This window comes from Pollachius pollachius (assembly GCF_949987615.1).
Source record: "Pollachius pollachius genome assembly, chromosome: 8".
Lineage (NCBI taxonomy): Eukaryota > Metazoa > Chordata > Actinopteri > Gadiformes > Gadidae > Pollachius > Pollachius pollachius.
In genome coordinates, this window is record NC_136941.1 from 13,741,211 (window position 1) to 13,767,660 (window position 26,450).

Sequence of the window (26,450 nt, forward strand, 5' to 3'; positions counted from 1 at the left end):
CACACACACACACACACACACACACACACACAGACAACCCCCTCATAAACATACAATATGTTTATGACTAACCTATACTAGTAATAACCCTAGAATATGAAACATTAGTCGAACAACATATTTATGGCGACGATTGGTTGATGGCAATCATGGTCCTAAACTGGATTCCACGAATTTTAAGATTTGAAAAGCTAATTTAGGCTAATTACCATCACCGATGGGCTGTGGTTAGTTAATGAGTTATTATCAAGGTATTTGCTATCGAGAGCCTCTGAAAACACACGCTTTTTTTTATTTTTCAACGCCCACTTGCTCTATTCGCCGATGGGGGGGGGGGCGCTCCATTCATAGGGCTGGACGCACAGGAGCGGCCGTGTTCCGTCTGCATCGTACTTTAAAAGGCAACGAACGATGAGCTTCCACTGAAAATATCGCGTCAGTTTTAACTGCATTATCGCAGTTAGCTGTTTCAAATGAGAGATATCTTCGACTTTCATTCATACCATATTTCGGAGTGGAATATGAATGTCTCGGTGATCGACTGATTGAAGATCCTTCCCAGTGCTCATTCTGCGCTGTAACAGACGGACTTCCTACTCGCTTCGCCACTCAGCGTTGCCGCATACCGACCAACTATATTCATCAGATTTCCCTCCTTGATCGGCCGACCACTTCTACAATTTGGACAAAACAGGGGCTGCTTTGGCTGCATCGGAACTGCTGCAACGTTATTGTAAATACTCAAACGTGGCTGTGTGTTTTTTGCTGTATATGATGCCGAAACGTCTGCGATTCCGGAGAAGGTCATTCCTTGGGCTTTTATTCCTCTTCTCACTGTCGACACCCGCATTGTATTTCATCTATTCAGCCCCCGGTATCGGTAAGTTTGGACTTGGTGTCATCATATGCTAAATTAATACAATGGGATGGGATTGCCTGCTTTGGGTGTGTGTGTGTGTGTGTGTGTGTGTGTGTGTGTGTGTGTGTGTGTGTGTGTGTGTGTGTGTGTGTGCGCGCGCGCGCGCGTGCGTGTGTGTGTGTGTTAGACCATGACAGCTGGACTGTACAGTAACTGAGTCTTTTTTTGACAGCAGAGAGGCAATGCGCCTATTGAGCTATTGTTATTTCCCATTCGACAATGTGGACGCTAGCCCATAACCTGCCATAGCACAGGGCACCTGCCTGCCATTACACCTTGTCATGGATAAGAATCTGGTTATTACAATCGGGTTGTTATAATCGTTACAGCGGGCTTACAGAGGGGAACAACAGCAGGCTCATTTGGCTGGGCTGGCGTTTTGTGGCCATGGTAACCGAAGTTTGCCAAGTGGATTTGGGTCGAGTAGCAGTTCACGGCTAGTCCATCACCAGCCTGTTATAAATCATGTGACTCTCATGAAACGCACAGTCCTCAAGTCAGTGGAGCCGTACATTTGTCTCTTTCAATGGATCACGGCCTTCACATCCAACGGTTGGGAAGAATAAGCACTATTCAATAAGAGGGGATCTATCATTTGATGCCTGTTGAAGTCACATGCATTTCAGTAGTATCCCATGACGTGAATCACTCCTAAATCATTTATGCCTCACCCCGTCCCCGCCTCATTTTATGACTCCTCCTCTAGATCAGTCTGTTTGCCCACCTTAATCTCCCTATCTGTTTGCTCACCTGAGCTTCCATATCTTTACTGTCTGTCTTTCCATCTGCCCATCCAGTTTCTTACGTGTACATCTACGGATGTAGTTATGGTTTGATTGGTTCTTAATCCATTGATGTCATACAGTTTTGTTGAGAGCATGGTACACCACTCATACTCTAATTTTACTTTTGTTCCGCATCAAGATGGCGATGATCTGATGGTCTCTCTATCACTGGGTTTGGTTTGAGGTTATCTTGTTGTCAGGGTTTCACAACCCAGATGGGACTTTTACCTACCATTACTTTGTTATTGGTCTTTGGGCCAAGCAAACACAACATACCTTTGAATTTGAGCGGTTGGCTAATGCTCAACCTTTCGCCTTCAGTGAGTGTCTCTATTGCACAACATCCCGTTGCATTTTAATTGTTGCCCATGGGGTTGCCCAAGTGCTAACAACAGTTCCAGGAATTAAACGTCCAGGTAAAACAGGAAGTGGGATGACAGTGTCATGAGTAACAGTTTCAAAGCCAGATATTATCTTATTGTCTGGATATCTGTTGTATTGGCATGAAGAACTTTACTACTCTTGAAAAGGATATTTGTATAATGTGTAACTTTTTTACTTTCAAAATGTATGGGGAATGTGCATGGATTACTGACTACAACATGACCAGGGAGGTTATTCTTAAAGCTAGGGAAGGCTGGTTGGAAAAACCGGTCAGAGTAAGCTCGATTTTGAAAGTAATTGATTTGCATTTATAAAGAGCTTTTTCTATGTAACCTAAGCGCTTTACATGGTGACATAGTGAGTATGCGTGCCTGTGTGCATGTGTGTGTGTGTGTGTGTAGCAACCACTTGGGTGACATTACTAGCTCGCTAGCTTTAGCAATAAGTCTGCCTTTTGGAAGATTCTGGTCATGCGCAATGATTGCGTGGGAAGTGTGCGCGCAGGTAGCCTGCTACATAGGTATCCAGGGAGGTAAGCTTATCATTTTATTTGGCCCAATTAAATTATAGAATGAGTTATAATATGCCTGCGACAGCCACAAATACCCTTTTTTGTCAGTGGATTTATTGATTGCTGTCCAGAGGTAAAGACATTTTCCACAATTATGACTATATTTGCATCTAAAATAAATGGCCTACCCTAACTTGCTTAGCTTCATGTAAGTTAAACACACGTGTGTGTGTGTGTGTGTGTGTGTGTGAATCTTAAAACATCCAACTGAAAACTGATCTCTCTCCCATCATCAAAATGGGTATTGATCCTCATGCTTTCTACCGCCTCTGACCGACTTAATCGGTCAGAGGCGGTAGATCTTTTATATGGCAGACACATAAACTGACTGGAATAGTTCATGAAGACTGCAATAGAACCTAGCATTGCTTCCTCCAAATGGGAATCAGAAAAACACCACAAAAAAAGCCCAAGAACACACATATAATTTGCTTTGACATGCATGATACATTCCCCCCCCCAACCACTCACTCACTAACTCCCCCCCCCCAACTCAAGCAGTTATTGATGGTATCTGCTTAGGGCTTTGGTGTAAGCTGACCCTGCCATGCCCATCCTCCTGGGTGTTAATTGGGAAGGCTTAGAAGCCCCCATGGTTTGAGGTGGGGTCCTTTCAGAAACGTAACAGTGAGCAGCAGCGTCAGCCCATTAATTATAGATGGGAGGTAGTGCCAGGGTTTCTCCTGCTGCCGTTGTAGAAAGCCACGATGCTTGCTCTTTGCAGACAGCTCTGGCTGGGCTGCAGACGGAGGGTCCATTTAGGGACAGCAAGAGAGGTGAAGAGAGAATGAGAGAGAGCTCCCTCAAGGCAACTCAGCAGAAAGAGATGGGGAAGAGAAATTATAGTGCCAGAGGAAAAGGAAACAAGGGGACGATGTGGCATTTAAAAAATGTATTCAATAAAGTCTGTTTAAAGTCTGTTTGGTTGGGTTTCCTTTGGAATCACATCATTTAAGATTGCGGCGCCCCATCCAGTTGATCCCTTTCCCTGTACACCACCCTGTCTCAACACGCCTGGCGCTATATAGCCCCCTCCCGTATTTACATGAGCGTATGTATATGATGACACGGTAACACCTTCAGTTAGGGTAACATAAGCTAATACTGTAGTAAGCATTCTCACATAGTATTTGCAAAAGGGGTTTGATTTAGGGTATGGGTTAAGGTTATCTGTTCACCCTAATCCTAATCCTATAAAATAAACTATAAATGAATACCTTAGTCAACTTAAATACAATTATTCAATGATTGCTAGACCATTAGTTAGCTGTAAATTAAATAACTTTTAGTTAAGGCTTACTACTGCATTGACTAATGGGAAATCATGGTCAAATTAATGTACCCTTTTTCGAAGTGTTACCAATAATGATGATGATGATGATGATGATGATGATGATGATGAGTTGGAGGAGGAGCCAGGCCCCCCAAAGCCAAGACACTGAATGCAGGCTGAGACGGCTGGCCACAGCTGGGCCTGATTGCAGCAGTTTATTTAATTAAAACATGAGAGGATCCAAGTGGAGCGAGCGCTAGGGACAGCACAGGGCCTATTTATAGGAACACAGAGATACTGCTGCACTCACACACACACATTTGTACATTCAATCCAGCTCTCATAGAGAAGGTTGAGAATAGAAGGGCAGGTGCTCCCTTTATTCCTTTGAGACCCAATTCTTTTTTGTGTGTGTGTGTGTGTGTGTGTGTGTGTGCGTGTGTGTATCATGTAAGGCACTAAATTTTATTCAAAATGATTGAGAGTAAACATAATTCCCCGCATAGCTTAAATGTGCTACATGGATACTGAATGGAATAGTAGCATTGCATTTAGGATTGCACTTCTAGTAATGTGCTCATAGTTTAAAGGCAGTGAGATGTGATATACATTTTGCTTAAGTGCTTTTGAACCACAACCAAATTCTCGCTTTCACCCACACAGTCTTTTACAGCAACTGCAACTATTCGTCTGAACTGGGTTGCACTAGCTATGAGTATATTCATTATTATGTCTGCGTAACGTCCTTACTTATTCCTCGGTAACCACTTATTAGTAATGAACTAACATGTTCCTATAGCCAGCATCCCCCATAATTGTGTAATGAATTTATTTTGTAGATTATATTTTGCAGACTTTGTCAACAAATGCCACCATTTACACATGCTTAGGGTTATGTTTAAAAACGTAATGCAACGTAAAATCTAGTTTGTCTGGTGCAAACTGTTCTGATTTATTAATGTGTTTAATTTACACAAAGCCAGGGAAAAGGCTTATCACTATTTATGGTATTCTATGATGTGCACTTTTGCTAGGCTATAGGAAATTTTATTGACAAACATCCCAAGATAATGAATGATGTTTATAACTCAACTACCGCCGTTCTAGAGAAATGCACTATTGTGTAGAAACAGTTTTGCATTTGCCTTGTGATGATTGCCTTAGGGCATGACCTGTGACCTAAATGATCTTAGGATGACTTCTAAGAGCACACCCTGCTTTCTTTGACTGTGTGTTTGCAAGGGTATATGTGTGTCTGTATACACTTCCTTCAGAGTCACCTTCTTGGTTTCCTGAGGCTATATGTCTCAGGAAGCCATTTGAATTCTCATTTGGATAAAAACTGGCAAGCACTGTCAACACACACACACAAGCAAAGGGAAAGGCTTGATTCACATCCTTTGTACACGCGTTGGCCTTATATTGTTTGTTGTTCGAATTGTTTGCGCATTAGGCCTATGCCGCACACCAGGTTTACAAGTTTGTTAAAAAAGCGAGGCAAATGGTTTAGTCGCCAACCATGTGTTGTTTGCAGGTTTATCTAGTTATTCATTCTAGGTTAGCCATATCATCTCACTGGCTTTTATGGCGAGTTATTTATGCATGCACTAATTTAGATTAGCGTAGGCCTGGCATCCTTGACAAATTAGTTTATTGGTGGCATTGTCCTTATTTTATCTATATCTATATCCAATACTTCAATATTGATTAAGTGGTATCGCTTCCCCTTCTTGTAGACCCCTCCTCCACTCAAAGTGCTCTATCTCTTTAGATATGTATGGGTCTTAAACCTTGGAGTCTGATGTTTACCCGTGGTTGCCATATAACTAACGATGCGTGAAACAGGCACATATATGTGTCTCCCCACATTTAGGAAAGAGCTGATAAAAGGTTAAGCATACTGGCTTCTAATTGTTTGCGCCATGGGCAGCGTTGCAGGCCTGCATAGAAGACAGTGTCAGTAAGTCTTCAAAGTAGAAGGAAGAAGATCCAAGGTTTTTTTCAGAGAGGGAGGGAGGGAGATGTGCATGATGTGTATTTCATCTATATAAAGTCATATCTGTAGGAGAAGAGATATTCTACTACACAGTGCTTTGATCAGACTGGGTATTTCTACTGTATTTAGACATGTAGCAAGCAAACTCAGAACGTAGATCTTCACTTAAAGACAGTGGATTTGATGTATTGACTACAAACATTCAAGATTTTCTATCATTTCTTGTCCCTCTCTTTCCTCTGAATGAGTCCGAGCTACAATGGTGCATTACTAGTTTCTATATTCCTACCATGCATTCACATGAACTCTGTAAGGCTCATTATATTTCCGGTTGCCTAGTTCCGCCAATTAAATATTAACTAATTGCCTGGCCACTGTAGTTTTGCAGCATTAGGAGCAGACAGGAAAGCACATCAATAATAAAGTATTTATTTGTTAGATTTATTTATTCTTGGGTCCACAACCTATTTAATAATGCAACACCTGTGCTGATATAATTAATTAAACACAACCTGAACAGACACTGAATTCCCAGCAACTGACATTTTAGCTTTGGTTACTATGGTCACTGCAGCGCTTGGCCCCTCCCAGGAAATACTCCTCTTTATCGTCACAGCAACCATAGAAAACATACCAGCTTTTTTCCCTTGATCACTGTTGCTAGACCAAGATAAATAAATAGGAATTGTGTTTTAAATCCAATGGTCCAGGGCCACAATTACGTTATTTACTAACTGCTTTATTGCTTCAGTGGATGCATGTGAATGCATGTGTGTGAGTGTGTGTGCAAGTGTGTGTCAGTTCATGTCTTTGTTTGTGCATGCGTGTAGGTGTGTGCGTGTCTTGGATGATACCAGAACCTTGGGATGGGAAATGCTGAATTAACAATTGAATCCAGTAAATCATTTACGCAGTGAGTTCATTGCACCGCACTTTGTTAGAGCCATTGGCAATCCTCTTAAAGTGTTTGACTATGTACCAACCTTCCGCTCTTTAAACACTTGCTCACACACAGACACACACACACACACACACACACACACACACACACACAGACACACACACACACACACACACACACACACATACACACACACACACACACACATTTAGACATACTCTTTACTCTCACACATCCTCAATCCAAATATAATTTCTACTGGAATTTACACCAATAACAAGCCTTGCCTTGAAAATGCTACGGAATTACGTAACTTTTACTGCCAGTGTAGCATCCAGACTGTCCTTTCCTAGGGCCGCTCTTAAAATACCCCCGTCCTTTCATTTCAGAGAGAGATTTAACACACAATCAACATGGCCCTCTAAGTCTTTTGTCTGGGTGTAATGGCAATACCTTGCTTTTGTCACGTTCCTATGTGGTAGGGGTCCACCACAGGTATGCAGGAGTTCATGCTATCACTGACACATTCAGGGCATTACTTCATCGTCCCAAATCCCAGAATAGAGAAAAATTACATTTTATATTTACAGTAGATTGTATAGTTAGTCAACATCAATATTTAGCAATGAACTCACTTAACATATTAAGTGATGTTTAACAGAAGTTCAATACTATTGCAATTCCTGGATCAACAAAGGGAACTTGAACTTTGTTCATAGTGTTGTTGCTTCACATTTTTTGTATGTATCTGTTCTGTTCTGTAAATTGCTCCTAAAAATAAAGAAGGACTCTGTTGTGAGGTTAATGCCGATAGTGATTTTAATAATGTTAGCAATAAAATCACTTATTAAAACTGATATATTCTACAAAAAAAAATTACAAAGCCGGGGGTAGTTAATAACTTAAAGATAACATAACTTCTCAAAAAAACTTCCTGTATAGATCCAACCCTGTACACATAGTCTAGCGTTAGAGGGGTGTCGTCTGTGGGCTTAGCAGTGGCCAACTATATCTGTAACACGCTGATTTATTTTTTTATTTTTATGTGAGGACTGCGACAGGTCTCAGGTTGTTGTCATCGATAATGTCAACCGTGTTTTCATAGTATCCAAAAAGTTGTCATCGCCGGATTAACCAAGGTGGTGGTAACTGAGCCTTGGTTATGAATAGACTCAGTCGAATCCATAACAGGGGCATAACAATGTCTCAAAGTACACAAGTTAGAAAAGTAAACGAACAGAACTGAATAAATACATAAAAATGTCTACATCCCCTCCTTCCTGTATGATTAGATATTATCTTAATACTAAGGCCGGATACGATCTCTTGTGGTTTCCTGTAAGAGAGAAACACACACACACCCACATACACACACACACACACACACACACACACATATACACACACACACACACACACACACACACACACACACACACACAGGGCCCTATTTTAACGGTCTGAAACGCAAGTGAGAAGCGCCAAGTGCAAGTAGCTTTGTGGGAGGTTTTATGGCGATGTTAATATTTTACCGGCGCATAAATTACTCTTGCACCTGGCGCAAATCTAAAAACGGTCGGTCTGAAGTAGCCTAATTACCCGTAGGTGTAGTTTGGGCGTAACGTGCAATAAACCAATGAGAGTGCCAGCTCCCATCCCCTTTATGAGCCATGAGCGCATTTGAATCTGACGAGTTGATATTTTGACAGCACATTTGCAGTCTCCGATGAGACAGATGCATGACTACATGAATTTCAAACTTCAAATGGCTCAGTTTATGGCCAAATAATATGGCCTTATTCACACATGGAATAGAGTTTTCTTCCACAACTTCAGAAACACGGGGTCCTCAAATAAATTTTGGCAAAGAAAACTTAACACACATATATGTGGTAACTGTGGTTCTATTTAATGATATACGCAATACATTAACAAACATCTATGCATTATCGTTATCGACTTGTGTTCCTAATATGCATGTGTCCCCCCGTTAATATACATTGCCATGGACTGTATTATGCGTTACGTGTTTAGTTTGCATGTGTTTAAACAGATGGACGCACACACGAGCGCCCACTTTCATTAATTATTTTAAGCACACACCTGCGCCCGCATTCATTCATTCTTTTTAACACTCACTCGCGGTAAAACAATGTTTTCTCACGATCAAATACTCATCAATCCCAAAAGTTATGGGCTTGTACACGATGTCTGTGTCAAGAAAATATGTGTTTGCTGTACGGTGTTTGCAGATGCATTGATTTAAAAGTACAACTTATTACCGCTGTATCAGCTGTTCTTTCCCAAATAAGTTACCAAGAATGTTTCGCTAGGTAGATGAGAGAAGCAAAGTATGCGCAAGGGGCACAAAACATTATGCATGCGCCCTTAAAAAAGCATCTGAACAACGCGCCACTGACTTTAAACCAGGTATTTCCTGGTTTGTCGCGCAAGTGATTTCTGAAACTGCAAAATAGCACCAGGGTACGTTTGCGCCAGAACACGCCTCCTCCTTTCGCCAAACCGCCCCTTGGGGCGCAAGATCATTCCCTAATTTACAGGCGCGTGGCGGTGGAGGGAAAAGAACGCTCTGCGCCAGTTGCAAACTAGCAACGACACATGCGTCGAAAGTCAATTGCGCCGGATGCCAGATAGGGCCCATCAAAACACTGTACACCACCCTGTAGTTATATTGTCAACAAAGAGCCAATCAGTGGCCTTCTTCATGATGAGTTAACAGACGACAAATAAACAAAACTAAGAAAGAGGCAGAGCACAGAATCCATGAAAACAAACGTATTGCTGGAGGCTGTTTTACTATTCATACCAATGTTGTGCTCACACCAAATATATGAACCTGTGACACTGTACAGCCAGGAATGTGCTGTGTCTGTCTATATGTCACTCGTATGGCAGCAGTATCGTGGAGCAGACACTGCCCTAGCCTAAGAGTTCAACGAACAGGGGTGACCCCCAGCTGTGGACAGTCATTGCACTTCTGCAGGGAGTAACAGGCAAATAGGTGTGGGGTTCTGTGTGTGCACGTACGTGTGTGTGTGTGTGTATGTGTGTGTTCTTGCGTGTGTGTTTGCCTCTGTGCCCGTATCATTGCCACGTTGCTGTCAGTTAATTGTTGTTGTGAGGGAGCCACAGCCTTAAGATCAGAATTTACTCAACAGCGGCCAGATATGTAAAATGTTGATAGAAATGAAGACTGCAGGATTTATTCACCTCTTTGGGTCCTTTACCTCTCCGGCAACTGTTATGGTCAGAGCTCAAAGACCTACTACAGGACACAGAGTCAGGATACGTGAATGAATGCTATCTGATTTTATAACAAGACAGGGAATGAATGAACGTGAATGTAGACAAGGCAGGCGGATAAACAGGCCGGCAGACAGGTATCCAGTTAAGCCAGAAACCCGCATGAGGAACTGGAGAACAAAGAAGAACACGATTAGTCAGAATACATTATTACAGAGAATTACTGTAATCCTAAGTGGCCGAGAGTTTCCCTTGATGCACAACCAAACACAAACAGTCAAAGAGGATGAGCGAGACCGCCAGGGCTAGGTTGAAGTGTAGGGCGTGAAGTCTGTCACCCGTCGGGCGCGTCCAATGAGGGTCCCGGTTCAGATCGGGGTCCAGGTTCTGGGAACAAGGTATCTACGAATGCTCCTTTGGACTGTAACCCTCTCACTCCACTAAATACTGAAACCTGTGACCTGTGACCTATGACCCCGGCAGCGCACATCCAACAGCCGCAGGATCCACAATGTAGGCAAAGTCGCGTCAAACACGGCCAACCATGAGATCGGCGGTCTTCCTAGCTCAAGGTAGTGAAGGCATAAGCAAGGAAAGGATGGAAGAAACTTTGGAAAAACAATTAATGATGGGGATAATGGTCATCTTACCAAAATAGGCGGAGACGGGTGACAAAATGCAGAGCGATATGGGACCATGGACGATTAGGGACGGGCAGAGGACCGACAAAACCAGAGTGAGGTTTGGAGGGCGTCTTGTTCCGGGCACAGATGGAGCAGGCAGCCATAAACGACTTAACATCATCATCCATGGAAGTCGGCCAAAAGTGATGTCGGAGGAATTCAATGGTCCGTTTGACCCCAGAATGACAGCTGAGGTGTGTGGAACAAGCCCACTGGATAACCTGGTAGGCGGAAGCACCAGGAACAAACAGGCAATTTGGGGGGGACCGTTACCAGGTCAGGCAAGTGTCCCTTGGCTTGTCTGACCTGACCTCTCCAACTCGAAGGAGGGTGATGACGAAGCAGGTTGACGCTTTGTGGGGCCAAGGCAGGGGAGAGGCTGTCATCAAAATGTCATAAATGTAAACAAAGAAGAACCAGTTTATCTCAGAGCACATCGATGACCGAGGCTGTAAACACAGCGGGGGCTTTGGTTAATCCAAAAGGCCTTGCTGGATATCCAAAGTGTCCAAGGGAAGCGTTGAATGCCACACGCAAACGGGCGAAAACAGGCAAAAATCTGAGACAAACAGGAAACAGAGATTGGCCCAGCCTAGATCGAGGGATAGGACAACAACACGACATTCTCTGTACTTGATGCTTGCCATGTTACATGGAATTTCCATGTTCAGAATGCAAATTTTGTGTATGTGCTTTGCGTGTATTTTCTCTCTGCATGTGTGTTCATATGTGTGTATGTGTGTGTGTGTGCGTGCGTGCGTGCGTGCATGCGTGTGTGCGTGCGTGCGTGCGTGCGTCTGTGTGTGTGTGTGTGAGTTAGGATTTAACCAGTGATAAAGGGATTATGATGTCAGACAGTGCCATTTAGAAATGAAGGAGGCTTTTCTGAGATGATGAGGGGGATCAGACGGACGGGTGGGGCCCAGGACAGGAGTCAGCAGGGCGGGCGGTGCGAGGGCGGAACAGGAAAGGTGTTGCTTAACATTACTGGAGACTCATGACTAAACAAACTCCAGTTGAGTCTACCTTTCTGTTGTTTTAGGTAGGGTGGCTCAGAATTGAGTGAATTATATATGAGCCATTCTAGATTTTATTTTTACCTGTATGAATAAAACAGATATCCTCTCTATGTTATGACCAGTTGCACATCAGTCCGCGAAAGCTCTTCATCTATGTATGCTTTCTAACTCCCCTCTCTGTCATCCTGTAGACATTAACTACTGTGTCCATTTACTACTGTGTCCATCTCCCCCCCCCCCCCCCCCCCCACCCTCCATCTACTTAATTGGCGTGGTAACCGGTTCACCAGAGCGCTATCTTGAGTGCTCTGAGACTCCCTTCCTTCCCCTTCCTTTGGGACTCGTGTCCCTAGAGCTGGGAATGCGTAGGGAGCAGCTAGCTTCCAAACTTGTTTTCACTGTGCTGTTAACCACACGGAGAGGAATACAGCAGCGGAGCTAGGGACTGAGAAACCAGAATCTGGCAAATCTAACCAGAAATATGATTGGGGCCGCTGGGAGAAAACATAGTGCGGTCGGCGTCAACTGTTTCCCATGGAAAAGGGTACATTCACACACACACACACACACACACACACACACACACACACACACACACACACACACACACACACACACACATACACACACACATACACAGACACTGCTTGTAGGAAAAAATCTGCAGATATTTATTTCTCTATGTGTGTGTGTGTGTGTCTCTCTCTCTCTCTCTCTCTCTCTCTCTATATATCTCTCTTTTAGTCAGTCTCATTCGTCTAGTGACGCTCTTCCTTTCTCTGATCTGTCGTGGTCTGTCTTTTCTCTGCAGAGCGGAAGCGGCAGGCATTGGGCACCACCGAGTTGTTTATGTAACTCCTGTCTCCCCCGTCTGGTCTTGCATTTCTCGCTCATGTTGTGGCTTGGCACACACAAACATTGGCAATGACCAGGAACAGTCACATACACACACGCATACATGTTCAAAATTAAAGTTGGAAAAACAGATGGAGAGGCAGAATAAATTGTATGGTACAATTCTCTTTATACAATCCCAGTTGCAGCCTGTGTGTGTGCGTGAGTGCGTGTTTGTGTATGTGTAGCTGTGTGCATGAGTGCATGCATGTGTGCACGCACGGTGTGTAAACACAGTGTGTAATGTGTGTCTGACAGAGGCTGTTGCTCTATTTTAAGAAGACTACATCTATCAGTCAAAAAAATTCTGTTATGACGCATTGTACCAATTGCACTTTCAGAATAATAGTTAGAAATGCAGTCAATACTGCATTATCTTACAGCATGACCTCATATACTCATATCCTTTGGAAGGCAGGGCGAGTTACTGCTGGTACTGCAGCTAGTCTGTCTACGGACACACCTCTGAGGGTACGGAGTACATGGCGAGATCAATGCCCGCTTGTAAAGAGAAACATACATTATCCATTGATCAGTGTTATTGATTAACCAGAGACATCCATTAGTGTTACGCCTTTTGTTCAGATAAATCTTCCAACCGACAGTAAGAGAACGACCTCGCCATCAATGGAATGTCCTCGTTTTTTTAACAGAATATAGATATGATGGGTCGTAAATGGGTTCAGGTATAGCAATGATTAGTATCTGTTGAAAAGGAAAGGGTGGTTAAAAGTCCATAAGATAGCGAACATATTGTGAAATGGAATATGAGCCCTACCCCTCTTTATTGGGACATTATGACAGTCATGGCGCCATGCGCATGTCCATGGTATAGAGCACATATTTCCTGTACCAAGTTGACCAATCGGAAGATCCCAGAGCGATACTGACAAGTTACACAACTAAGAACCCACATGGCTTTGAATGGCCGCATTCACACCAATCACGCCTGATTAAAGTTAACCGACTTAGGGTAATTGTATTTGTGGTCTCGAGTATACCACACATGGTGGGCATTGAGCCGTAGTCTACATTACTTGGCAGAGAACCGGGGACATTTAATTGTGATTTCAAATAGTTTCTTAAAAAGATGTCCTCTAATAGAGGGATAAAGATCTTTCTTGTATTGTACAAATGTTAAGTGGTCTAACACTCCTTTGACGTGACTCAGTTCAAACGCACACACAGAAGAAATTCCCCATTGCAATTTGCTAACTGAGGAGCTCATTTATGTCCCAATTCTGACTCATGGCCTCATTAGTGCAATAAATTCCACCGAACAAGGAGTCAAGGAGCACCCAACAGCGATAGTGTTTCCCAATCCTCACGTGTGACGTAAAGTGTCTCCTTCCCTCCGTACGTAATGGAGCATGAGACAGAGAGAGATCAAATCTGAAGTGTATTGAAATTTGGAGATGTGATATTATATGACTGGAAGGCTCCGGGGACGTGGGGGCTGATGTCACACGTCACACAAGGGGATTGCAACAGAGGACCACTTATTACGGAGAGACATCTGTTCCCAGCAGCATCTGGCTCTTGCTCTCTTCCTCTGTAAGGAGAAATAACTTATCTATCTTGTGTGCTGAGCCTCGAGGGGCCCAGAGCTAGTAAAGGGACCCTAGTGGCCCTGACGTTGTAAAAGGTGGTGAAACCCTCCTAAATCCTCGCTCGCATTCATTTTTTTTTTACAACTTTGATGCATATAGTCCATGTGTGGCGTCATAGCCACTGTCCTAGTTTCAATTAGGTTTTTATGCATGCGTGTGCGTTTGTGTGTGTGTGCATTTGTGTGTGTGTGTAATCTTGCACCTACATGAATCAAAAGCAAGCAAAATCCAAAGCCTCATGATCCAGTCATGACCTGGCCTCATCCTGTGACCAAAGGAAGGCAGACCACTAGCGTCGACATGTGACTCCTCTCCCAGTGCATACTCCAAATCTACGTGGGCATCTCCCATCGCTGGGGGCAGGTTCTCATGCCCATCACAGTGTCCGTAGTCAGGTGACTAGGGGAAGAGAGAGGGGGATGGTAGGAATGAGGGAGAAGAGTTGGGTAGCTACGGGGTGGGGGGGGGGGGGGGGGGGGGGGGGCTGGAAGGGAAGAGAGATAACAAAAAGCTGTAAGCCAAAGCGTGAGAGGAACCAGGGTCAGAGGAAATGACAGGTTCCGCAAAGTGCAGCATAGCAGCAGCTTTCGAGTCAGCTTTCACTCAATGCGTCAGTGTGGCAATCTGGTTCATATTTGACTTGGGTGGGTGCAAATCATTCCAATCTACTGACTTATTTATTCATTCTAGTCATTCATTCATAAGCCGCAGACAAAAAGTTATTTTTTGGCAGGTCTGATTCCTCTAAGATGAGGTTATTTTAGGTATCCCCTTACAATGGCATGCTAGCAAAAGGCAGTCTTGGATTCCTCTGAGAATGTTTCTGAATTGCTCCTTCAAGCCATTTTTAGATTAAACAGATAGCAACCAATACAGAAATAACTGGCCAAAAGAGCAGTTTTCTTGCAATGTTAAACAATATATACAGTGTGCATATACAGTGGGGCAAAAAAGTATTTAGTCAGCCACCAATTGTGCAAGTTCTCCCACTTAAAAAGACGAGAGAGGCCTGTAATTTTCATCATAGGTAAACCTCAGCTATGAGAGACAAAATGAAAAAAAAAATCGAGAAAATCACATTGTCTGATTTTTTAAGAATTTATTTGCAAATTATGGTGGAAAATAAGTATTTGGTCAACTACAAACCAGCAAGATTTCTGGCTGTCACAGACCTGTAACTTCTTCTTTAAGAGGCTCCTCTGTCCTCCACTTGTTACCTGTATTAATGGCACCTGTTTGAACTCCTTATCAGTATAAAAGACACCTGTCCACAACCTCAAACAGTCACACTCCAAACTCCACTATGGCCAAGACCAAAGAGCTGTCAAAGGACACCAGAAACACAATTGTAGACCTGCACCAGGCTGGGAAGTCTGAATCTGCAATAGGTAAGCAGCTTGTTGTGAAGAAATCAACTGTGGGAGCAATTATTAGGAAATGGAATACATACAAGACCACTGATAATCTCCCTCGATCTGGGGCTCCACGCAAGATCTCACCCTGTGGGGTCAAAATGATCACAAGAACGGTGAACAAAAATCCCAGAACCACACGGGGGGACCTAGTGAATGACCTCCAGAGAGCTAGGACCAAAGTAACAAAGGCTACCATCACTAACACACTACACCGCCAGGGACTCCAATCCTGCAGTGCAATGTCATATGGTCAGATGAAACCAAAACAGAACTTTTTGGTAAAAACTCAACTCGTCGTGTTTGGAGGAGAGAGAATGCTGAATTGCATCCAAAGAACACCATACCTACAGTGAAGCATGGGGGTGGAAACATCATGCTTTGGGGCTGTTTTTCTGCCAAGGGACCTGGACGTCTGATCCGTGTGACGGAAAGAATGAATGGGGCCATGTATCGTGAGATTTTGTGTGAAAACCTCCTTCCATCAGCAAGGGCACTGAAGATGAAACGTGGCTGGGTCTTTCAGCATGACAATGACCCCAAACACACCGCCCGGGCAACGAAGGAGTGGCTTCGTAAGAAGCATTTCAAGGTCCTGGAGTGGCCTAGCCAGTCTCCAGATCTCAACCCCATAGAAAATCTTTGGAGGGAGTTGAAAGTCTTTTTTGCCCAGCGAAGGCCCAAAAGCGTCACTGCTCTAGAGGAGATCTGCATGGAGGAATGGGCCAAAATACCAGCAGCAGTGTGTGAAAACCTTGTAAAGACTTACAGAAAACGTTTGACCTCTGTCATTGCCAACAAAGGGCATGTAACAAAGTATTGAGATGACCTTTTGTTATTGACCAAATACTTATTTTCCACCATAATTTGCAAATAAATTCTTTAAAAATCTGACAATGTGATTTTCTAGATTTTTTTTTTTATTTTGTCTCTCATAGCTGAGGTATACCTATGATGAAAATTACAGGCCTCTCTCATCTTTTTAAGTGGGAGAACTTGCACAATTGGTGGCTGACCTAATACTTTTTTGCCCCACTGTACATACATATGTATAAATATATTTATGCATGCTTCTTCTGAGGAAACAATGTTTAAGCAGACACATGTTCAAGTGTGGACACTACATTGATAATAAAGTGTCCTGTAACAAATGGGAACTGCAATTCAATCATTGTAGTACATATATGGAGGGAGCCCCTTTCTCCATTTATTAACTACAAGGAATTTATGAAAAATACAGACTTTTATGTAAACATCTAAATGGACTTTAATGTAACGTATAACAAAAATGGTTTAGGAAAAGCTTGTTGGTTTGATGGGTGTGTCATGGGTGTGTCAAAAAAAAACCTAATCATTTTATTAATTGAATTTTAATCAGGCATCATGATATAGAAAGCACTTGTAAACAATCAGCCATCTACTGCCACTCGGACCAATGGATCAGCCTCACGACTGATTTGCGACCTCCCTGGCATGTTACATTTCCGATAGTAATTCAGCCGTCACTGACATAATGCATGTTCAGCATGCACTGAGATATAATGCATTGCAGCCACAGCCCTCCATTTCATGTGTCTCTGTGTGTGTGTGTGTGTGTGTGTGTGTGTGTGTGTGTGTGTGTGTGTTTATGTGTGTGTGTGTGTGTGTTTGTAGGTGTGTGTGCAAGGGATGTGGTCAGACAGGGTTGAATGGTTTCCTCAGACGATCAGTCATGTAGGTCAGCAGAACGTCTGTTTGGTGTGTGTGTGTGTGTGTGCATGTGTGTGTGTGTCTGTGTGTGTGTGTGTGTGTGTGTGTGTGTGTGCGTGCATTTATGGCGGAAAAAATGCAGTTCGGCTTTTATCAGAAGGCTTGCAGATCAGCACCAATCACCTCCCATTGCTGAGCTTCCAGTGTGTTAATTGCCCTTTTGAGGCAGGGTGACGGGTTATGTCCCTGTGTGTGTGTGTGTGTGTGAGTGTGTGTGTGTGTGTGTGTGTGTGTGTGTGTCTGTGTGTGTGTGTGTGTGTGCGCGCGTGTTTACCTGTTACATTTAATCCATATTCTTTTCCTATGTTTGGCCATGGACGGTGGAAGGCACCAAGGTCCATGGGCCCATCCCGTGCCTTTGAGTGGAGGCGTTCGATAAACCCGATATATCCGCAAGATCCCTCCGAAAGAGGGGGAGTAGAAATTGGAACTGAGTGAAAAGTGAATACATACGAGGCGGTGGTGGGGAGAGAGAGAGAGAGAGAGAGGGGGAGAGAGAGGTGCTCTGTGAAAGAGGACGCACGGGAGTGGACTTGGCAGGAGGACGGTGTGTACGGGAAGAGCTGTAGAGGACAAGGTCAATCAAGGTTTCCTGTCACGCATGACGGGCTATAGGGTTGTAATAGAGTCCTTATGTGTGTGTGTGTGTGTGTGTGTGTCTGTCTCTGTATTTATAGTGTGTAAGAGTCTTGATTCGTCATGGTATTGGCGTCTTTGCCCGCTTGCAGAACTGGGTGGTATGTCTGAGAGCTTATTTTACAAGTCGTTTCATTGGTAGGACAAAAGGTTACACTTACTTTTACTGTCCCCTAGCTACTGTGAACCCGGTTAATGTATGCTAAAATGTAATATGTTATTGGGTGATTACCACTGGTTAAAATTAAGGAATTACAGAGAAACTAAAGCTGAAATACTAAGGAAAACCTCCACTATTACCCATCAACTCAACAAAGTAACATGAAATTGTTACCATTTTTGGTTGGTAATAACTCTGATATTACTGCATACTTCCTAGGAATCAATTCTTCGAAACATGTCCTCTAGTACCCACCATTTCAAGTAGCTATTTAATTTATCCAGGGATTATGTTGGTAACAGCCCAAGTTTATCTATAAATTACTTAACAATACATCTGTTTATGTAGGGTTATTTAGTTCAACTTATAAACTATGGAATTGTTATTATCTTATTTCTAAAGGACATCAAAACTTACCTTGTTTTAAACCCCCATAGGAAAAAAAGTCCTCTAGGGTTCCTTCTTAAATACTGTGTACGTTCTTGCAGATCATTAACTCCTGCATTTTATTCATTCACTTTAGATCATTAACTAAACACAAAATTCCTCAGTAAACGTTACAATTCACTCAGTAAGTAAGCTGAAACTGAAATTGAAAAGGAAGCAGTGTTTATTTCCATGGTTTAACTAGCTAGGCTCTTACCACATGCCTTGAAACTATTCATTTCCTTTTCCATGCATTGAACACGACCTTCAACCATGTGTGTTCTGCAACGAATCTAAGTTATACTGCTCTGATCTGAACAAGGAAGCCTTTTACAGTACAGTTGGTCTGTTTAACTATACCTTTAAAAAAGCTGTGTTATGCGTTATAGTGCATAGTTCACAGAACTTCTAATGGCCCATAAGCCTTGATAAGCCCTGGGTAATACGCAAGGAAATGGTTTTAAGGACAAAGTTTTGTCTCTGGGAAAGCCTGTGAGTATCTTTGCCTGTGGTCTTATATCTTTGAGTCAAGGTAATGAATATTGTCCTCTGTGTGGAGAAACTGGAGAACTGCTAGTTTGACACAGTCTTCCAGGTCCATTAGAACAAGCCACAATGGTTCAGTTTCTGGCACTTTGGAACCGACCATGAAAGGTAGCAGATGCAACAAAGGCCAGTTCTCCTGAGTTGGATGAGGCAGCATGTGGGCGGTCAGCTCTGTCTGTCCACTTGTAAGGGACCTCTGTGATCAGCTTGTTCAGTTCAAATAGAGTAACATATCCGTTTCTTATCATAACATTAATGCACTAAGCCTTAAGGCTCGTCTGGTGTGTCTGTGATAACATGGCAATACCTTCATTTATTTGTCAATGCACACTAACTTTTCCCACGTAGCAGTGTTTAAGAGTTGAACTTCCCAAAACATTTGTAACATGCTGAACATGTTCCTGTTTTGTTCTTGTTGCATAACCTCACCTTCTCACCTATTTTTCCTTGAACTCAGAGAGCTGTCCTAAAGTAAATCTGCAGACATGAGTTCAAGAAAGAATGTCTATGAAGCCAACAATTGAAGGGGCTCTCAAGTTGTCACCTCCTCAACTGATACTGTACCATTGATGTTCGTTCCAAATAAATGGACGAAAGGCCCTTCCTCTTGTAGTTCAATAGAGTTGAAAAAGCAGTCCGAAATAATGTATGAGCTTGTATGTATTACTGCCCACTCCAATTGAAATGCAGAGCTTGCGTTAAGAAGGACAAGTGACGCAATGGGCCGACAACTTGATCCGTGATTTACAATATAAAAACGTATTTGAATTTTGGCTACAATAAAACTCATTCAAATATTACAGTGGTTCAGTTCAACTGAAGACATGCAGACTCTTACCATATGCCTCGTAATAGTATTTTCCCTTATCCAAATGAAGTATATTTTCCACAACATTACAAGGTAAAACTGGACAATTTACAATGTTGCAGAACATATATGGTTAAAGTTTGTGTTTAGTGCATTGAAAAATAATTACCAGTTACTAGGGACATGGTCAGAGCCTGGCAATATAATGGAAGTATTGATGTAATGTTTCAACTTAAATAAAAACATTTGTATAGTTAGGAAAATGTAATAAACCCTTTAGAAATGGATGGAGCCATGACCAATAACTATTGAGGTACTTTAATAGAAAGTTCTCACTTCATTGATATTACTTAATTAAACTTGGGCTGTTGCTAACATAAACCTGGGATAACTCCAATTGTCCCTTGAATTGATTGCCTACATTCATTGGAAGTATGCAAGTAAACATGAGTTATTACTAACCAAAAACATTCACAATACACAAACTTAATTAGTTGATGTGTAACAGTGGAGCATTTTGTTAGTATTTCAGCAGTAGTTTCTCTGTATTTACCTCTTATTTGGCAGTGGTATATTATAAATAACCATATATTTATCAGGTTCATACTTAGTTATTAGGGGATTGTAAAAGGAGTGGTTACTGAAAGACGTGCGTATGTGTCTGTGTGCAAAGCCATGTGCTCATGTGACCGTTGCTACGTGTTTGATCCTAGGCTGTCACCTCAACTGCAACTGCACATCCTGTCTGCATCTCTGGATGTCTGCAAGCGTTTTGACTATTGTAACCACAGGCACACACACACACACACATAGATATACATATAGATACTACACATTTATTTTCAGATTCCTTATTTATATCGACCAGTATTAGGCACTGTTCAGAGGCTAGCCTGTTTCAGTCAGAATGCTGCTTATCACAGGAGTCTTGTGGTTTTATTGAGTGTCTACGACCTGCTACGACCAACACTTTCAATGAGTGAAGTAGTGAATCATACACAAAAATCACAGACAGACTACCGGCATGTCGCCATATTGCCTCACAACAAGTCCCTGGGTAGTCGATAAAAATAGCTACCTCGCGTCTGCCACCTCCCTCATTTATGCACCGAAAAATCACTCTCTCCCCTCTTCTTCTCCTTTGCTTGTGAAATATCAGGTGTCTGGTGTGTATGTGTATGAGAAGTAGATTGCGCGCATATGTGGCAAACACAATCTGGCTTTATTGCCAGTGCAACCCAGGCCCTAGCAATCAGTTGCTAGTGTGGATGTTGTCGGTCGCAAGTGTACAGCAAGAGAGGCGATGAACAAGGTTCAGGCCAATCAGGTTTCCCTGCTCAATTTCTGCTGCTGGTAGAGCTGGCTAACGAGCTACTTAGTGGTGCCGTGCCTAGCCTACCAGACCTTCGTACTTCATTTCATTTGCACAGAGTCTGGAGCTACTCTATTGACAAACGTTAACTCACTTGAAGGCGGGTGTCTGTTGAGGTTTACAACTATTGGATCTGCCCAGTGCCACCCTGTATCTGCCATAACCAATTGCTAACGTTTGGCCGGCAGGCCTGCATTAACCTGCCATTGGGCCCTGGGGCTGAGAGGTTTCGTAGACCCCCTGTGAGGGGATCTTACAAGGACGATGTGTAGATTATTTTCCGACATCTTGCCTTTGTCGATGGTGGGGGGGGGGGTTATTTTTCTTGGCTCAGGATAGGCCTCTGATCTTTGTAAGCCCCAAACAAAAAATCACATTGTCTTGGACCTACACCGATCGGGGGGCCTATCATGAGCCAGTATAAAAAAAATAAAAACATTTCCTGCAGCTCATGATAGGCCCCCTGATCGTCGTAGGCCCTGGGGCTTCAGCCCAGGTAAGCCCGTGCATTAAGGCAGCCTTGTTGGCCGGCATGCACGTTGCACGCAGGCTGTAAACAAACCAAACACAGTGCGTGAAGATGTCCGTCAACGAGAGCTGACTTTAACGTCATCGTTGTCAGCCACTACCTGTTTGCTGATTTGACGCAGAAAATTTGAACAGAGAAAACCCACTAACATACCGCAGACCCAGACATAGTACTGAAGGGAAATTCAAATTGAGCAGAAGTACTTGGGCGGGCGGAGCCAGGCTAGTCCGTGCCCTGATCTCCACTTAATTCACTTTGACTGTGGTGGGACACGAGGCCTAGATTGTAGTGGTGGATTGTGGACGCGTCAGCGTTCAGCGCTGTAGACGGTGGTTGTAATGAAAGTGTTTCGGAGGGGTGGTTTTCTCAGAAATTATAGACGATACAAAAAGTCCCAGCCTCAGCTCAAGTGGAGTCTAAGGTTAGGGTAACTGTAGAGTAGGGTATAATAGTAATGCTCTGAAGGGTTATACCTTCATTTGTGGCCAATTAGGCTTTCTTTGTATATTGGTGTGAATTAGATGACCCACGTCCATGTAGTTAATGTAGTGGTGCTGGGACAGGGCTGCTGGCCGCCCTTGTTTCCTGTCCAAAAGCCTCTTGGCTCTTTTCCTATCAGATGGCGCTACACATGGGCCATAACCCGGCGGGGATTTTGCATGTCAATTGTAACACATAGATGTGAATTATGCGTATTTTAGTAAAGTATAGTAAACCAATCCTGGTCGAATACAACTCTGGATTGCTTCATGAACCACATGAAGAATACAGAAGAAAAAAAACTCACGCTAATGCTGAGGGCTACTTTATATTTTGATAACATTTTAATCTTTAGCTTGAAATTCTGAGAATTGGCTCCCCAAAAGTGGCAACATCTTTAGACCACATCTGATCTGTTTGCTCCATATGATTGCTTCCGCATGGTCATGCTGTGAGTTGTAAACCAACAACTTCATTCTTCTACTTCATTGCTGGCTCCAGGCCTTTCGGAAACAGAGAGCCTACATTCTTAATAGACATTGTTGGTCTTTGACCCATTTTTCTTTTGACAGCAATACCTTTGTAAACCAGGTGATAGAGGCAGACAGATAGACAAGTTGGAACTGAAGCAGGTGGGCATGCAAGCAATATAGCAGGGAATAAGCATCACATTTTAAGAATTGTTATGTTTACGATTGGGTGCCCCTACTGTTTCCATGTGCAATTCACTTTTACAGCAATGTTGTAAAACTGTCATGGACAGCTTTACACATGCACCTCTTGATAAGCTCAAGGATTTGCGACTGCCCATTTCTTCCTAAGCCCCTTCATCTACCCCATGATGTCTGTACTGGTGTACTTTTAGCAATATTTTTTGCCAGCATACGCATATCGAAAATCTGTTTCATATTTTTAAAACAGCCGTTGTATTCACATCGGAGCTCCACTGGCAACACACCTTTTATTGTTGTAGAGCAAGTGGTATATACTTCTAAGCAGCGTATCCGTTTGAAGTAATTTAAGTAAGGCTATTGTTTTGGCAAGGGTTCTTAATTCGCCTATGGCTATAGAGAGTAGACGGCTTCTCTTGGAAGCCAAGTGTCTTCGAATGGTATGCACCCCTGCACAGACTTTCACCTGGGATCAAGCCTTTAGTTCCTCCTTCCTTCCTTTTGATGTTAGGATGTTCCTGGCGGGGGGTCATTATTGTAAATTTCGTACACGCAGGAACTTATACACTGGCCAGCCGCTAACAGTTGGCAAACAAACTTATTTTAGTCTCAACAACAATATTCAACCGAAAATATATAGTTTTTTATTATACTTACTTTTTTTTTTTCATTTAATAAAGATACATATCAACATATTATATAATGTATTTATAAGATGCTGGACCAGTACTCATCTACTCAAATACACTTTCACACCCCTAGTCCATACTGAGAATAATGAGCTATCTTATAATGAGCTGCCCCAATATTTTGTATCTGGCTGATTTCACATTTCATGAACAAAGCTCTTTTATTTCAGTAGAAATGCTTTACATGTGAATTAAATGGTATATAACCTAATCAATCATATCAATAACTTTGTTATAATAAGTTATCACTGATTCTCTCCAGGTTTTAGTTTCACACTGATGAAGGGGCTTGCCAAAATGTATATCATGAAAACAAAATATACAGCTAAACAAACTCCAGTTTGACCTCTCTCTCTTTATGCTTTCGTACCCATATATCTCTGTCCCTTCCTCACTTTCTTTCTCTCTCGCTTGTTCGATAGATTACAATCCTCTGGGTAAGCAGCTTTTGTAGAGAAGCCTTTTTTATTTTAAGTGTAGCGAGGAAACCCCTTGCTCATGAAGTAGCAAAGACAGGAAATCAATGGAGACCGCTGCCAGCTGCAAAGCGGAATTCAACCACGGGATAGACCTCATGCCTTATTTCCTTCCATGCTTATCTTGCTTTAACATATGGATGACTCTCCTTTGTTCTCTACGAGAGAGAGAGAGAGCGAGGGAGAGAGGGAGAGAGAGGGAGGAGGAATTGGCCATCATACCATCATCGCTATGATAGCACGCACTTTGACTTGTAGTTCTAACTGCACACATGCATAAACACAGTTTGAATGAGATAAGAGGCTTTTTTGCTGTGTTATATGAAAATATGAAAGGTAAATTACACTTTTTAGACAATTTGGAAATCATCTTGTGACCCCTCAAAATCATCTTTAAGCCCCCTCTTTGAGGATGACAGAATAGGATGAACACACTATCTACTCGCTATTATAAGGTATGCAAGAAGCACGTTAGAGGGCATGACAAAATAAAGGATTAACGTTCCCTCCTCTTTGCGTGCTTGTTTTCCACAGTCAACGAGTATGTGTTCATGGTCCAGGCACGGGGAATCCAGATCAGGGAAAACGTCAAGAACATCGGAGCCCAGGTTCTGGAGCAGGTCGTGAGAGGAGCGTACAGCAACAACGGCACTGGTGAGGACACACTAACACACACACACACACACACACACACACACACACACACACACACACACACACACACACACACATACACACACATACCCACACAGACACATATGCTCGCACACACATACACACACACATATTCAAACACACATGCAACCACACACATACACAGAAATATCCATGCCAACACAAGTGCACATACGCACTCACACACACACATCTACGCACGCTCACACACACACATGCAACCACACACATACACACAGGTACACACACAGACAAAAACGCTTCAAGTCAATTGACTATTTATAGCCCTAAATCTAAGTTTAAAAATCAAAGTGTCACCCCTGCAACCCTAAAGCCCTCTCAAGCAGGAGGCTAAAGCGAAAGGGAGGACACATTGAGTGGGAAAACAGAAGTGGGATGCATCCCTCTTCTGTTTTGCTGTTTAGGAGTGGATACATGAGCAGAATAATATTGCAGCAAACTCTTCGAAACCTTCTAAAGTATGCACCACGCACATCCAGTCACAATGAGCAAAAAACAGCCAGCCGAAAGAGAGAGCTGCAGGATGGGTTACAAAGTTTTCAGGCAGACATGAATCTTCTATTTGATGCATCTGGAGATGGCATAGCTGAGTTGAGTCTTGCTCTGGGAACGGTATGTACTGGCCGGTATGTAATGGCCGGTATGTAAGCTAAACTACATTGCAGTTGCGCTGCCGTGAAACACGCTGCTTTTAAACATTGATGTGAGCATGTGTGTGTGTGTGTCTGTGTGTGGGATCCTCAGACTATGCCTATGACTTCAACTCGAGCGAGAGTGAGGCCCCGCCCACCACATATCTGCCAGAAGACTTCAACTACCTGCCGTCCCAGGTGTGCCCGGAGAGGCTACCCACCATGAGTAAGACTGCACTCTTCTAACTTCACGAATCAGAGGTTTAATCGAGGTGAACAGGGCGGTTTGTTTATTTTTACTTCATGTCAGGAAAGAGGCGTAACCCCGCCCCTTCAGTGTTTGGTTTCAGTTCCTGGCTCTGTGCCGTCTCCTGCCCAGAAGTTCTACTGTCCCATAGTAGGACTGCTGGAGCCCATTATTACTTCCGAAATTACTTAACCTACTACAGCAGATGCTTTCCTCTAAATCAACCATGGAGTGGGGCTGACAACAAACTTTTGCGTAACGACAAAAAATAAGAGAGCACAACAAAAAAAACGACCTCACACACACTGCAGATGTATTTTGGGAGTAGAAAAGTCGGCCATGCTGCAGTGTTTTTTGTTGAATCTGTGAAGGGTATTTTAACGGATAATGTTTTTAATGATCCATCTTGTCCTTTTGATCTCATATTATCAATTATCTTTTTTTTAATGGCTATTAATACAAGCAAAGGATTTAAAGGCCCATTAAAAAACAGTGAACCCTTGTTATTCCCACTAGTCCTCCTCTGTACTGCTCACTTTGCCCAGGCCTTTCCTTATCGTTTGCTTTTCCTTGTCACTATTTGTTTATTACCTTCTCCCATTTCTCTCTTCAAATGTCTATT

General features: G+C 42.9%; 1 protein-coding gene across 2 annotated transcripts in view; it reads left to right on the plus strand.

Annotated features, from left to right (window-relative positions):
* The first annotated feature begins 361 nt into the window (after window positions 1-361).
* b4galt5 (UDP-Gal:betaGlcNAc beta 1,4- galactosyltransferase, polypeptide 5) overlaps window positions 362-26,450 on the plus strand; it is a 35,314-nt gene continuing 9,225 nt past the window's right edge. For both annotated transcript variants that reach the window (XR_013812009.1, XM_079740810.1), the window contains exons 1-3: window positions 362-880; window positions 24,788-24,907; window positions 25,694-25,807. Coding sequence is in view for 1 of the 2 variants with exons in the window: in XM_079740810.1 (XP_079596936.1) it covers window positions 772-880; window positions 24,788-24,907; window positions 25,694-25,807 (343 nt within the window). In the remaining variant the exon portion in view is untranslated. The remainder of the gene's footprint in view (window positions 881-24,787; window positions 24,908-25,693; window positions 25,808-26,450) is intronic.